The following is a 14,438-nucleotide window of genomic DNA, read 5'->3' as shown; positions in this document are numbered from 1 at the left end:
CTAATTGTTTTCTCAGTCACATTCTTTCTTTAGCTTTATCTTGATGTATTAGATATGTTATTTTTGCAAGTGGTAGTATAGATAAAAAGAAATGAGTTTGATGTTCCACCTATCAAAACCCCATGGTATGATCATTTCACTAACATGATGCTCCTTTGATCTTACAGTTTCTCAAGCACTCCCTGGATGCATAGAAATGTGGGTCTTACATCACCAGAGTCTCTCATCCACTTTAGTAGCACTGCTTTCCAGGTGGGAATAAAAATGCTGTCTTAGGAACTCATCTGATCAGTTCTTTGTATCTCAAGGAAGAAATGGTTAAGAGCAACGAAACGGCACTTATCAGCATATAATGGAGGATGTACAAGGAATATTAAGTTCAGAAAATACCCCCAAAGCCAAACTATTTCACTACAGGCTAAGGACATGATCTTAGGTTCAGATTCTGATGATGACTTAAAAATTTTGAGTTCCTTCTTGCATTTCTATGAAATCAATGAGTTACCGAGAAATATACACCAGCCTGTAGTGGAGGGACAAGTATTAGGACAACCTGCTAAACCTACTTCTTCATAGTCTCTAAACTGAAAAGTTGAAGATGAGTGAATCAGTGAAAAATAACCCTCTCAATATAGAATCACACTAGTACCTTATTATCCTATGTATTGTTGTAGAATGAATACTCTGGAGATACAAAATACCTCACAACCTAAATTTCATATGCAATATTTGAATGGGCCATGGTTGAATATATGAGACTTCCAAAAATGTTGTTGATAATATAGCATAAAGTAAGGCTATAAATAGAACCCTCTTTCAAGTAACTGCATTCAACTCTATTGGTGTGTCAACATGCTTCTCAATAAATGCTCAAAATGTGCTTATTTAACAAGCACTTATTCAAAAGCCTGTTTAGAAAGGAAAAGATCCTCTAAACACAGGCTGTCCTATCCTCTTTATAAGTATAGATATCCTTTATTGTAGTTATAATGGTACAGAACTTATCAGGACCTGCTCTTATATCAAATTGATAAGGATAGATGAAAATTTAGAGGAATGGCTTAGAGGGCTGAATTCTAGCTTTACAACAATTTCTTGAGTATCTAAGACGTGCAATTTGACCTATAAAGCTTTTGTGTCAGAGGATAGATGAAAATTTAGAGGAATGGCTTAGAGGGCTGAATTCTAGCTTTATGACAATTTACTAGTAGGGACCCGTGCGATGCACGGGACTGAAAGATTTAATAATTTATTTTTTATTTAATGTTGATTTGTAAAAAATAATTATTGTTAATTGAATATGAACAAATATTTCTTAATAAACTTAGTTTTATTTATAATTTGTAGTGATTTTAATAATTTTTATTCTTTTTATTGTTTTTAAATGAAATTTTGATTAATTTTAAAATAAATAAAATTAATTATAAAAGCTAACATTTTTATTAATTCCACTAATAATTAACAATTATATAGGAATGACAGAGGGATGGGTTCAGGACAGGGCACCCCATTCCTTTTCCTGCCCCATTGTCAAGACACTCTACCCCATCCCCACCCCGTCCCCAATGTCACGCGGGTTCAAGGCAAGGCACCCCACTCCTCAAGGATGGAGAATCCTCGAATTTCCCTACCCTATCCCCAGTATTGGGCGGGTTCAAGTAAAGGTGTAAATTGGGTCGGCACGACATGACCCACATGTGGCCTGCACAAAGTGCGAGTCGTGTTGTGTTGGCCCACGAGGCGTCCCGGGCCGTGCCTCACTCCTCTATTACTTTCCTATTGGTTTAAATGACATACCTTAGGAGAGAGATTATAGGAATATTTTTAGGTAGTTGGGTGACATGGCTTAATGGGAAAGTGGGAAGGGGAGAGGAGAGAAAGTCAGAGAATGCAGGGTGGGGATAATGGAGCAAGGAGAGGCATGGTGATGGGGACTCATGCTTTGTTAAGTGAAAGTTAAACAATAGAAATACATAAGAGTATATAATTGTTTTATATTTGAACTTTATTAACAATCCGATCAAACTCAACCCGAGTTGGTCGATTTTCTAGTATTTTAGATCGACTTTGGTTTAATAAATATATATTAATATTTTATATTTAAATTTAATTTTTTAATACGGGAATTTTTTTAATAAGGGAGAATGTAGGGTGGGGAAAATTCCCATATACGGGAAAGTAGGAAAATTCCCAGATTGGAACTATTTAAGATGTGCAATTTGAGCTATAAAGCTTTTTGTGTCCGATTCAACAATCTATAATGTTCTCCCTTGACTGATGAAGTTTCCAAGACTAAAGATAGTTCCATGAATGGAAATTTTCTATAAAACTTTGTTGAAAGATTTAGAATACAGAGATTCTTCTCTTGGTAAATCTATAAAGTTGCCTCTGATGTAGATCCTTCATTTGGTAAGTCTCAAAATGAAGCCGCCAAAGGCCCATCAGACTCAACCACATCAAACCTCTTATATTGAGAATGCCTGGTAAGTTGCTCAGTTTCCTCCCCCAAGTTCCTAAAACCTAGTATCTTTAAGGTAATTACACTCTTGAATTTGTTTTTTGTGACACCTCCTATGGTTGTTCTTGTAGAAAATCCAATGATTTAAAGCACATCCATACCACTAACTGCCACAAATATGGAAGCTACAAAGAGCACAATTTTTCGAATGAAAGATGAGGAATTTGTACTAAAGGGGGGAACAAATAGGGAGTATAATAATGTAAAAACTCGGTGAATTAGTGGACAATCAGCTGGGCTAGGGGTGGACCATGCCCCTTGAGGCAAGCACTGGAGTGGAGACAACCCCATATTTGCTAATGTTACTCATTCATTCATTTAAATGAAAGATATTTTTAAAAGACAATTAAAATTATAACATCTTTTTTTATAGGGATTAAGAATCTAAACCCTAATATGGACTTGTTTGGGCTTGCCTTGAGGGGCTTGGTACAAAGGTGGTTCATAGAATTACAAATGCATAATGTTTAACATCTCATTAGCTATTTGAAGTAATGTAATTGACAAAGAATCAAGAGATTCAGAGTTTTACATGCTTGAATATGTTTTATATGTTATGCTTGATTTTATTTTTAAATTTTCATTTTAAGTATGTTTTACATGTTATGTTTATGTAGCTTAAATATTAAAATATTTTTATTATCAATATTTTAATTAATATTAATATGTTTTAGAGTTGATATTTTTTAATGTTATTCTTTATTGTTTATATTTTTAATTGATGTGTTTTACAGTTTATATTTTTTATTAATATTATGTTTAATATTTTATTAATTTCTTTGCTTTTTTTTTAGCATTTTTGTCCTTGTTTCTAAAAGGCCTGTGCATCGCCTTGAGTCTCGGGCACAAAATGCCCCATGTGCTTTTAAAACATTAGTTCAGTCAATGAAATGAAAGAGAGAACAGTGGTGTCTGGAGAAACTCTCTTTGACACACAACTTAGGTTTTAGCTCTGAAAAAGGAGCTTTCTCTTCCAGCCTTCCCTTGGTCTGAACGGCATGCAACCAACCACGATCGTAATCTATTTTCGATACTGCCAATTACATAGATTTATTAAACATCATGTGGATATAGTAATTCACTTTTATATAAAAAAAAAATAGTAATTCACTTCTTCAAATATATTTTTCTTGTCGGGTTCAAAGTTGGGGAAGGGGCCTAAACTAATTTTTCCTTGTTGTCTATAAAGGATGGGTACATCCATAAAGGAGAAGAAAACTAAAATAGTGGAGTAATGCCCTACTAGGGCAGCCATACCACCCCAAAAGAGGGAAACTTTAGTTTTCAATAATACTATTCTTCTCATCTTCTGTATTCAGAAATTTGAAAAACAATTATGATAGCTCATGATGAAGGCTTAAAACTTCAAAACCTACTAAAAGCACGAGGAAGTAGAAATCTTGTTGGATCATTCAATGGTCAAACTCTAAACAAATACATATCTTAATTTGCAATTGTCTGAACACAAGATAAAAATGTAGTTCTATTTGCATAGATGTGCTAAGGGTACCATCTCTTGTCTATATTAATATTTATGGTACAACTTGATTATAGAGAGGCCTTATGGCTATTGCTGATGTTGAGGGTGCACCTGTCTATCTTCGCCAACTAACTATTACACATCATATGGCTAGCTGGGAGTCCATCCAAGAAGTTCTCATCAGGCACTATACCCGGCAATTCCTTCATGAAATGTACAAGGTGAGCTCTGTTTTATAAATTTGCTTTCTTGTTGTGAACTCATGCACATATGGTAAACATCATCAATCTTTTAACAGTCCCTTTTGTTGGTTCGGCTGATATTTTGTTATCCTCTTGTCTGGGTTGGGTATTAAGTCTTTAGTTAATCGGCCTTAATTACTGGGCCTATTTTTATTTAGTGTCTTGTTTGACTGGGTGTCCAATCACTAATCGGGGGCATCCTGGTCCTTTTATGTAACTTTATGTACTGTTATTATATAAGTGAACAGGGCCGGCTGATGAACAGTGCCCATTCGAACATTTCTTCCTTTCTCTTCTCTTCCTCTTCTTCTTCCTCTTCTTCTCTGCTCACTTGACAGGTTCAGTTCAGCAAACATGGTATCAGAGCACTAAAACTCGCCTGGTTACAGCAGCTGCCTCGCACCTCTCTCTCTCTCTCTCACCTTTCTCTCTATCTCGGTACTGCAAAGAAACCCTAGGTCTGGTCGTAGAACCTAGCAGAACCTATATCTAGGGTTTCCCTTGGTTGTAGGGCCCAAGGGGAGTTAGTCCCAGTAGCTGATGCCCTAAGAGACACACAGCAAGTTGTAGCCATTCGGCTAAGTGAGATCTGTGTAGAACAGATCTGGAAGAGAGGACTGATCTCAGCAGTCTTAGAACAGTTCGTGGGTGAGAGTTCCGCCTGCAATAGCAGTGGTTAGCGCGTGGTAGAAGCCACAACAGCAAGGTCCAGGCTGCAGCAACAGTGGCTAAACACAGCAGAAGAGTGTCAGTTCGGTGCTTCAGCAGTTTGGTGGCAGCTTGCAACAGCAGTAGTTAGAGCAGTACAGTAGAGTGGAACTTGGTATTTCAGCCCTGATACGGACCCTCCAGTCTGAGTTTACAGTGCTGCAAGCTCCGTAAGTCTGAAGTGGTTTCATATAACTTGTGTGACAGTTTTTTGTACTCTTGCAAGTCGGAGAAGATGTTTTTCATATCCGGTAAAGTGTCTTCTAGAGATGTTAGGGCTAGTGGGAGGTCTCCTAATCTGGAGAACCCAAATCTGCACAGCCTACAGATAACAAATGTGTTGCTAGACGAATACAACTTTAGGGAATGGTCTGTTTCTGCCATGTTCTTTATCACATCTCGGGATCTTACCGGCTACTTGGACGGGTAGAAGAAAGAACCCGAAATAGGGAGTGCTGAATATGCTATTTGGAGAAGAGAGAATGCTACAGTCATGTCCTGGCTACTTGCTTCAATGACTCCAAGGGTAGCTAGGACCGTTCAACACTTCTCCACAACTGCCAAGATATGGGAAAAGGTGTCTAAGACCTATGGGCAGAAAAAAAATAATGCCTGAATCTGTAGACTGAATCAAGATATTGCTGCCCTGAGGCAAGGAGATATGAGTTTAACAACATACTTTGTTACATTAGAAGGACTATGGGAAGAGTTGGATCACCACCTCATCATTGACTGGGAGAATGCCAGAGACAAGGAGAAACATGACAAACAAGTTGAAGAGGGTAGAGCATTCAAATTTTTGGCTGGCCTAGATCCCAAATTCTGGGAAGAGATGAGATGCCCGACTTACATCAGGTCTACTACCTTGTGAGAAATGAAGAGGTGAGAAGAAAAGAGATGCAAGTTGATGCTCAGACTAAACTAGTTGAACAGTCTATAGAACATTCAGCCCTAATTTCTACAAATCAAAGGGGGAGCAAGTTCTCTAACAAGAGACACCTGAAGTGTACTCACTGTGGGGGAGAAAAGCATGTGAAAGAGACCTGTTGGGTTCTCTATCCTCATCTGAAACCAGCTGCATTGAGGAAAGATAAGAAGCACCAGAAGGGCCAATCTGCAAGGGGGAACCCGGCAGCAAGTCACAGTGATGGAGGTTCCAAACACTCATCCACAGTTGCTTCCTCTTCCATGGGACAAACTACTAGTTCCCAAGGATATGGGTTTATGGATTTCACAGCTGATGAGGTAGAGGTACTTAGTCGGGCACTGGCCCGCCTAAGGACAAATTCCCTTGCTTCCACCTCCCTTGCCAAATCAGTTATTGTCTCCGCCTTTAGTGCAACTAGTTCCATTGATCCAGCCTCCTGGATTATTGATTCCGATGCGACTGACCACATGACTCACATGTCTTCTTTATTTTCTTCCTATCATTTAATGTATGGCCAAGACAAGATGAAGGTTGCTGATGGTTCCCTCTCTACCATATCTGGGAAAGGAGTGGTTGACCTAGGCAAGGTCCTCTCACTCAAATTTGTCTTGTATGTTCCCAATCTCTCTTCAGACCTTTTATCTGTTTCAAAACTTACCAAGAACTTGAATTGTAGCATAACCTTTTTTCCTACTCATTGTGTTTTTCAGGATAGTTTAACGAAGAGAACGATTGGGAGCGGTCATTAGCGTGGAGGCCTCTACTACCTTGATGTAGACATCAGTTCGGCCCTACAAACATCTACTACTAGTGGTCAATCTAATGTGGAGTCATTAACTAAGCTACACCTGTGGCATGCTAGGCTAGGTGATTTATAGTTTTCGTCATTGGAAATGTTGTTTCTAGAATTGTTCCAAGGTGTTTCAAGTCAAAAGTTAGTCTGTGAAGTCTGTCAATTATCAAAACAATGTAGAACTGTGTATTCAACTTCTAGTAATGAAATTCAAGCACCTTTTGACTTAGTCCACTCTGATGTTTGGGGTCTTCCCATTGTTTCTATTGATGGCTATCGATACTTTATCAGTTTTATTGATCACTATTCTCGATGCACATGGATCTACTTATTAAAGACACAAGATGAAGTGTCGCGGGTAACCATGGCATTTTGCAAAATGATTGAAACACAATTTGGCAAGAAAATCAAGTAATTCAGGTCAGATAATGTTGTTGAATATTTCGAAAGGTCCTTAAACTTGTTTATGGAGGATGCGGGAATGATCCATCAGTCATCTTATGCTAGTACCCCCCCAACAGAATGGGGTTGCTGAGCGCAAGAATAGACACTTATTGGAGACTACACGAGCTTTACTAATTCAGCACAAGGTTCCAAAAGCCTATTGGTCTCAAGCAATCCTTACTGCATCATATCTGATAAACCGAATGCCATCTAAGGTCTTGGGGATGAAGACTCCATTTTTTGTTCTTTGCCCTCACCTTCCTGTTTTTTCTCTTCCACCGAGGGTCTTTGGGTGTGTATGTTTCATACATGTCAAGGATTCGAAGAAGACCAAATTGGATCCTTGAGCTACGAAGGGAATTTTCTTGGGGTGCTCTCCTACTCAGAAGGGATACAAGTGTTACGATCCAGTCACCAAGAAAAAATATGTCACAAAAGATGTGGTGTTCTTTGAGTCTCAATCCTACTTCCAATCTTCCCCGGATCCTCTTCAAGGGAGACTAGTGGGATGGAAGAGGACCCTCCTGTTGAAGGAAGAAGAGTCCTCCAACTCATGGTAGCAACCAATTGGACTCGGATCAACCTGTCTCAGTAACTCAAGGTAATCCTATCAATTCCTCTGACTTGGATCTTTCGATTGCCCTTCATAAGTCTACTTGTTCTTGTACTATGAATGAAGAAATGAAGGCCCTAATGAAAGCAGGGACTTGGGAATTAGTAGATCTACCAGAAGGGAAAGGCACTGTTGGATGCAAGTGGGTGTTCACTGTGAAGCATAGAGAGGATGGGTCCATTGAAATATACAAGGCTAGACTCGTAGCAAAGGGATTTACTCAAAATGAAGAAATTGACTATAAAGAAATATTTGCTCTGGTAACAAAACTCAACACTATCAGGGTTCTACTATCATTAGCTGCAAATTTCTCGTGAGCTTCATCAGCCGGATGTGAAGAATGCCTTTTTAAATGGTGATCTACATGAGGAGGTATTCATGGATCCTCCACCAGGTTATGAATTTGGCAGGAAAGTGTGTAGACTGAGAAAAGCACTATATGGCCTTAAACAGTCCCCTCGAGCTTGGTTTGAGAAGCTATGTGGAGCCATGAAGAAAGGTGGTTATACTCAAAGTGGGGTAGATCATACCCTATTCATAAGGAAGAGAAATGGGAAACTTACAGCTCTTAATGATATGGTAATTACTGTGGATGATAAGGAAGAGATTAAAAGGTTGAAGGAGGTCCTAGTTGCTGAATTTGAAATCAAAGACCTGGGTCAACTGAGATACTTTCCAGGGATTGAAGTTGCTAGATCCAAAGAGGGCATCTATATATGTCAACGGAAATACATCCTTGACCTTCTACAAGAGGCAGGCATGTTGGGGTGCAAGCCAGCAGATACTCCAATAGAACCAAACCATGGTCTACAGGAGTCGGTAAGAGAGGACTACCCTGATAAGGAAAGATACCAAAAGCTAGTGGGGAAGTTAATTTACCTGTCCCTCGCTCGTCCTGGCATTGCTTATGTTTTTCATGTTGTCAGTCAGTTCATGCACAATCCAAAAATTCCTCACATGAAAGCTGTAGAAATGATTCTTAGATATTTGAAGTCTTGTCCTAAGAAAGGGATTCTGTTCAGAAAAAACAATAAAATTGAAGTTGAACAATATACTGATGCAGATTGGGCTGGTTCTGTGGGTGATAGAAAGTCGACTTCAGGATATTGCACCTTTGTTGGAGGAAATTTAGTTACATGGAGAAGTAAAAAACAGAATGTGGTTGCCAGGTCTAGCGTAGAGGCTGAATTTCGGGCTATGGCTCATGGTGTTGCGGAACTGTTGCGGCTTAAGATTCTTCTTGGTGAACTGGGAGTGAAGATTGAGTGTCCTCTCAAGTTGTACTGCGACAAGAAGGCTGCCATCAACATTGCAAATAACCCAGTGCAACATGATAGAACAAAACATATTGAGATAGACGGTCACTTTGTTAGAGAAAGAATAGTCTCAGGAGAACTCTGCATTACTTACACTCCCTCAGATATGCAGATTGCAGATGTCTTAACTAAAGGGCTAACCACAGTGAAATTCTTGGACTTACTTGGCAAGCTAAACATGATTGACATCCATGCTTAGCTTGAGGGGGAGTGTTGGTTCAGCTGATATTTTGTTATCCTCTTGTTTGGGTTGGGTATTAAGTCTTTAGTTAATGGGCCTTAGTTACTGGGCCTATTTTTATTTAGTGTCTTATTTTACTTGGTGTCCCATCACTAATCGGGGGCATCCTGGTCCTTTTATGTAACTTTATGTACTGTTATTATATAAGTGAACAGGGCCGGCTGATGAACAGTGCCCATTCGAACATTTCTTCCTTTCTCCTCTTCTTCTTCTCTGCTCACTTGGCAGGTTCAGTTCGGCAAACACCCTTGATATGGACAGAAAAGAGAAAACTCCTACCAAGTTGTATGTGATTGGAGTTTGGTACATGGTGTGGGTAAGAAGGAATTCAGATTTGGTGAAGGGAGAAGGAATGAAATAAAGAGTTACAGATCTGAAATGTAGAAGAAAATAGATAGGAGAAAGGGAATAAAGAAAAGATCCCACAACAACAATTAATGAAATTATATTTTCAATCATCTAAAATTTCAATTGCACTACTGCAACTAAGAAAACAAATAGGGAGACTAATACATATCTCTTCCAATCCTGTGTTTCATGAAAGAACTAAGCACATATAAGTGGATTGCCACTTTGTCAGGGAAAAGATCACCAGTGGAGAATATGTGAGGTCAGAAGATCAGCTAGTCGATCTCTTCACCAAGGGTTTAACTTGTGTTAGAAGTATTAGGAATTTATTTCTGTTATATTTAAGTGGGCTATGCATTTCTTTTCATTCTTTTATTTCCTATCTACTTAAGAGGAGCTTTAATGTAATTTCAGTTTTATTATAAGATCAATAAAAGAGGGGCGGCAGTTGAGATCAGTTATGTTTGATCTCTTCTGCTCTCCATCCCTTGTTCATTCTATTCACTTCTCTTCTTCTCTACTTCTATTCCTCTCAGTTTTAGATATTTTTCCTGCTATTATTCCTTTTATTTCAGGCTGATCACTCTCTATGCTTCTTTCTTGCAAAACCTTGCAGCTATTTGGTTCAGCTGGTGTAATAGGTAATCCCATGGGATTTGCAAGGAATGTCGGACTGGGCATTAAGGAATTTTTCTCAGTTCCCATTAGGAGCATTTTCCAGGTTCATATTATTTCTATTTAGCATTTGATCTGGATGAAGATGTTGCATTTGCTTCATATGTTGAAAATTAACTTTGATTTTTCAGAGTCCTGCTAGAGTAATTACAAGTATGGCACAGGGCACAACAAGTCTGCTTAGCAATACAGTCTATGCTGTTAGCAATGCTGCCACCCAGTTCAGTAAAGCTGCACACAAGGTATTGCTACATGTCTAATGTTGCCAAATCTTTCCATCAGTGACATGCAATAGTTGCTATTTGTGATCAATTATAGAACACCCGATATCATTAAGAGATATTTCTGTTTTCAGGGTATTGTTGCATTTACATTTGACGATCAGTATGTAGCAAAAATGGAGAAGCAACAGAAACGTTCAGCTTCACATAGCAAGGGTGTATTAAATGAATTCCTGGAGGTACATATTAATGCATTTTATGCTTATTAAATAAATTCCAATCGATAATAAAATGAGAGAGAACTAAGATGGTTTGGTCATGTGCATAGAAGACCACCTACAGCACCCATAAAAAGAAGTAATCTGTTAACCCCATATAGTTGGGATTATACCTGTTCACAGGCCGGGCCGGACTTTGCCTCTTTATAAACAGAAAATCACCAGGCCCGAGCCCGGCCCTATATAAATCCCAAAGCCCGATTTTGATAGGTATTTAAAGAAGCAAGGAAGGAATCCATAGAAAAATAAAACAGTTTCTCAATTCTTATACCAAATTATTTTGGGTTATAGAGATATTGGTACCAAATATATTAATTATATATTATATAATATTTTATACATTTAATTTATATTACTTTTTCGCTACTAATTTTACTTCTTTATAATATATATTATATTATTAAATATTATATTTCTATTATATATTTAATATTATTGGGCCAAGCTTATTTGGGAATGCCCAAGCCCGGCCCAAAAAATAGTCGTGCCCGATTTTTAGAGCCCGAGTCCACGAGCTTAAAATTTTGTCCAAGCCCGATTTAGGACAGGCCGGGCAGGGCCAGCCCATTGGGCTACCCATCCCATGAACAGGTCTAGTTGGGATAAAGCTTAGATGATAATGATGATGATGATTATGATCTTGTATACCTGAAATTTTTATGAATGAAGTTGTTATTGACTAAACTAGGGTTGTAAGTGGATAGGATGAAGTTATAGTGTTGTGACAACAAAGCTGTTATCATAGCTCACAATCTGGTACAGCATGACTGCTGAATATATTGAAGTGCATAGGCACTTATTCATGAAAAAAAAAAATGACTCAAGAGGTTTCCTGATGACCAATTGGCTGATTTTTAAACCTAAACAGTTGAAGAACCAAATTGCTTATTGTATTTCACAAGAGCATGAATGACTTCTGTGATCCACTTATGGGAGGCAATATAATGGACTGCCTTTTTATGGGTTTGTAACCCAAACTATAAGATCTAATAGAAGGGGCACTTGCCTCCCTCTCTTACATTCACCTCTCAACTTTCTTCTTTCTTTCACACGGGACTATCTGATTATTCAACTAATGTCATTTGTGAAATTAATATGTAAGTTTTTGAAAAAGAAATAAAATATTGATCACTATGTTACATATAACATTGACTTTCTTTTTTCTAGATGTAATGTGAATTGAGCATCAAAAGCTTTTCATTGTGACATGGATGTTGATAAAAAAGAGACATGGGTATTGGTTATCTTGCTATTCTTTTGATCATCGTCAACATCATCATCATCATCCAAGCCTTATGCCAACTATATGGGCTCGCTATCTTGCTATTCTTTTGATACAGTCGTCAATTCATTATTTAGGAGAACCTAAAACTTGTTGACTCCCCTTACCATGTTTGCCTACAATGACAACTGAAGTTCAATGTGCCAGACCCTAATTTAAACTTGAATTGCTGAATTTTATTTTAAAATTTTATCTGTAATCAAAGATCATTAGCATTAGCATCGTTGTAAATAGCTTTTCTGGCTTTCTTTTCCACAAAACTCTTGAAACTAAATATATGGACTTTCTGGATGTTCAATAAAGTAACCATATAGCATGGTTAACTTAATAATGCCCCTTGATTTTTTTTCTTTCTCAGGGCCTAACTGGACTTCTCCAGTCACCAATCAGAGGAGCCGAGAAACATGGCCTGCCTGGTGTTCTTTCAGGTAGCACTAGACACATTATATTTCTTTAGAGCCATCACTATCATCAGTTATCAATTAGGCATTCTTTAATAGCTTGAATGCAAGGCCCTCATTCATATAGATTCATAAAGGTTGCTTGATCAACTTAAGATGGATTTTTCTCATTCCTGCAGGTATAGCTCTAGGAACTGCAGGAGTTGTAGCACGACCTATGGCTAGCATTCTTGAAGTCACTGGAAAAACTGCACAGAGCATCAGAAACCAAAGCAACCTCTACCAAACCCGCCGATTTCGTGTCCGTCTTCCAAGACCTCTATCCAGAGAACTTCCACTGAGGCCCTACTCCTGGGAAGAAGCAATTGGGACATCATTGCTTCTGGAGGCTGGTGATGGCAAGCTGAAGGATGAAGTGTTTGTTAAGTGCAAAACACTGAAACAGTCAGGGAGCTTTGTTGTAATCACTGAAAGGCTGATTTTGGTTGTTAGGTGTTCTAGTTTAAAGGAACTAGGTACACCAGAATTTCGTGGTGTCGCAGATCCAGATTGGGTAATAGAGACTGAGATAGGCTTGGATAGCGTAATCCATGCTGATAGAGAAGAGAATGTGGTAAATGTTGTTGGAAGCAGTTCAGAGACTGTGTCATGGCAGCAACAACAAAAGAGAAGCAGCACAAGGACAAAAAACTGTAGCACTCCCACTATACTACCACTCTCGCAGACAAGCATGGAGTTGATGAGCAAGGAGGACGCTGAGGATATATTACTAGTTATATTGTCTACTGTCGAACGGGGCAAAGAGCAAGGTTGGGGAATACATGTTTTACATCAAGGTAACGTCAGCTAAAATGTCTTGAAACTGTATTGGGAATGCATGTTTCTGCGTGAACCAAGTTCCCATGTGCATATCAGAACTGCTTATCTGAATGAACAAAAAGGAAATGTGTAGTTGTGTATATATATTTTCATGTTGTATATAACAAGTTCAACCCCCCATTATAAATCTTTTATATGGATTTAGTAGTTTACAATTGATTTTGACATTATATCGTACACCATTTCCAATTCAGCTTATCCAGAACACCTTTAGTTCAACTAACCTCCTTTCAACCTACAGGTTCAATTAGTGGGACACTTGATAAATCAAACACCTAATACTTCGTTTTGTAAGATGTTCTGCCAGAAATTGAGAGTACCCTCAGGGTATTAACCAAATCCAATCCTGCAAAACCTTGAGACATGATTAAGGCTTAAAACATCGATACAGTATCTTCAATACAGGGTGTATTGTATCGGTTTCTAAGTTGGCAGCGCATGGCATGGATGAAATGGCCAATGTTGATGTCATTCTTCACATATCATTGGAATTTGATTCTTTCAAATCAGAGGTACGACTACGCATCACTAGACCATCCTTGATGGTATGACAAGTAATATAAGTTTTATTTAACTTGGGGTTGCATGTAATTCAAATAAAATACTGCTATATGGAAAGGTTCAACTAAAATTTTGAAAAAAAATGGATCACTAAATTGTTATTCTGTAAATATTAATGAAATGAATGATCTTTAAATTTACAGAATTAAGCAAAGCCTTCTCTATCTTACAAGGGTGATCCTCTTAGTAGTGTACAGCTTTGCGCTGTATGCCTGTATCCATACAACTAATACCAAGGACTATTGTATGACTAGCGTATATAGCATAGAAAGAACAATATTCATACTTCAAATTCATTTGGGATACCCTTCTTACAACATGAGTAGGCAACTGAGTTATGAATCTGTGGGTCCGAACAATGAGAAACAAGTACTTAAAAAAAAATCAAGTTTTTGGGAAGCCAAAGCTAAGAAGGGAAGTTCATGGGCTTGGAGAGGAATATTAAGTCAGGAGTTCCTAAAAAAGGGTACACTTTGGATTGTGGGAAATGATAAAAGCATAAATCTGTGG

At 38.2% G+C, this 14,438-nt stretch overlaps 1 protein-coding gene across 4 annotated transcripts in view; it reads left to right on the top strand.

The window, feature by feature from the left end:
* Positions 1-13,544, top strand: part of LOC148845850 (vacuolar protein sorting-associated protein, putative (DUF1162)) — a 167,027-nt gene extending 153,483 nt beyond the window's left edge. For 3 of the 4 annotated variants that reach the window (XM_088954901.1, XM_088954902.1, XM_088954904.1), the window contains 7 exons: positions 168-252; positions 4,073-4,219; positions 10,248-10,352; positions 10,438-10,548; positions 10,662-10,766; positions 12,446-12,515; positions 12,668-13,544. In XM_088954901.1, the coding sequence (XP_088811027.1) occupies positions 168-252; positions 4,073-4,219; positions 10,248-10,352; positions 10,438-10,548; positions 10,662-10,766; positions 12,446-12,515; positions 12,668-13,338 (1,294 nt within the window). In that variant the 3' untranslated portion in view covers positions 13,339-13,544. Of the gene's footprint in view, positions 1-167; positions 253-2,397; positions 2,484-4,072; positions 4,220-10,247; positions 10,353-10,437; positions 10,549-10,661; positions 10,767-12,445; positions 12,516-12,667 lie in introns of all 4 variants that reach the window. The other variant, XR_016102214.1, reaches the window with a different exon arrangement.
* The last annotated feature ends 894 nt before the right edge of the window (positions 13,545-14,438 follow it).

This window comes from Nelumbo lutea, chromosome 7 (assembly GCF_056320005.1).
Source record: "Nelumbo lutea isolate HS-2025 chromosome 7, American lotus-T2T, whole genome shotgun sequence".
In the NCBI taxonomy this organism is placed as follows: domain Eukaryota; kingdom Viridiplantae; phylum Streptophyta; class Magnoliopsida; order Proteales; family Nelumbonaceae; genus Nelumbo; species Nelumbo lutea.
The sequence above is the reverse complement of the archived record's forward strand: the minus strand, read 5'-3'. Positions and strand labels throughout refer to the sequence as shown.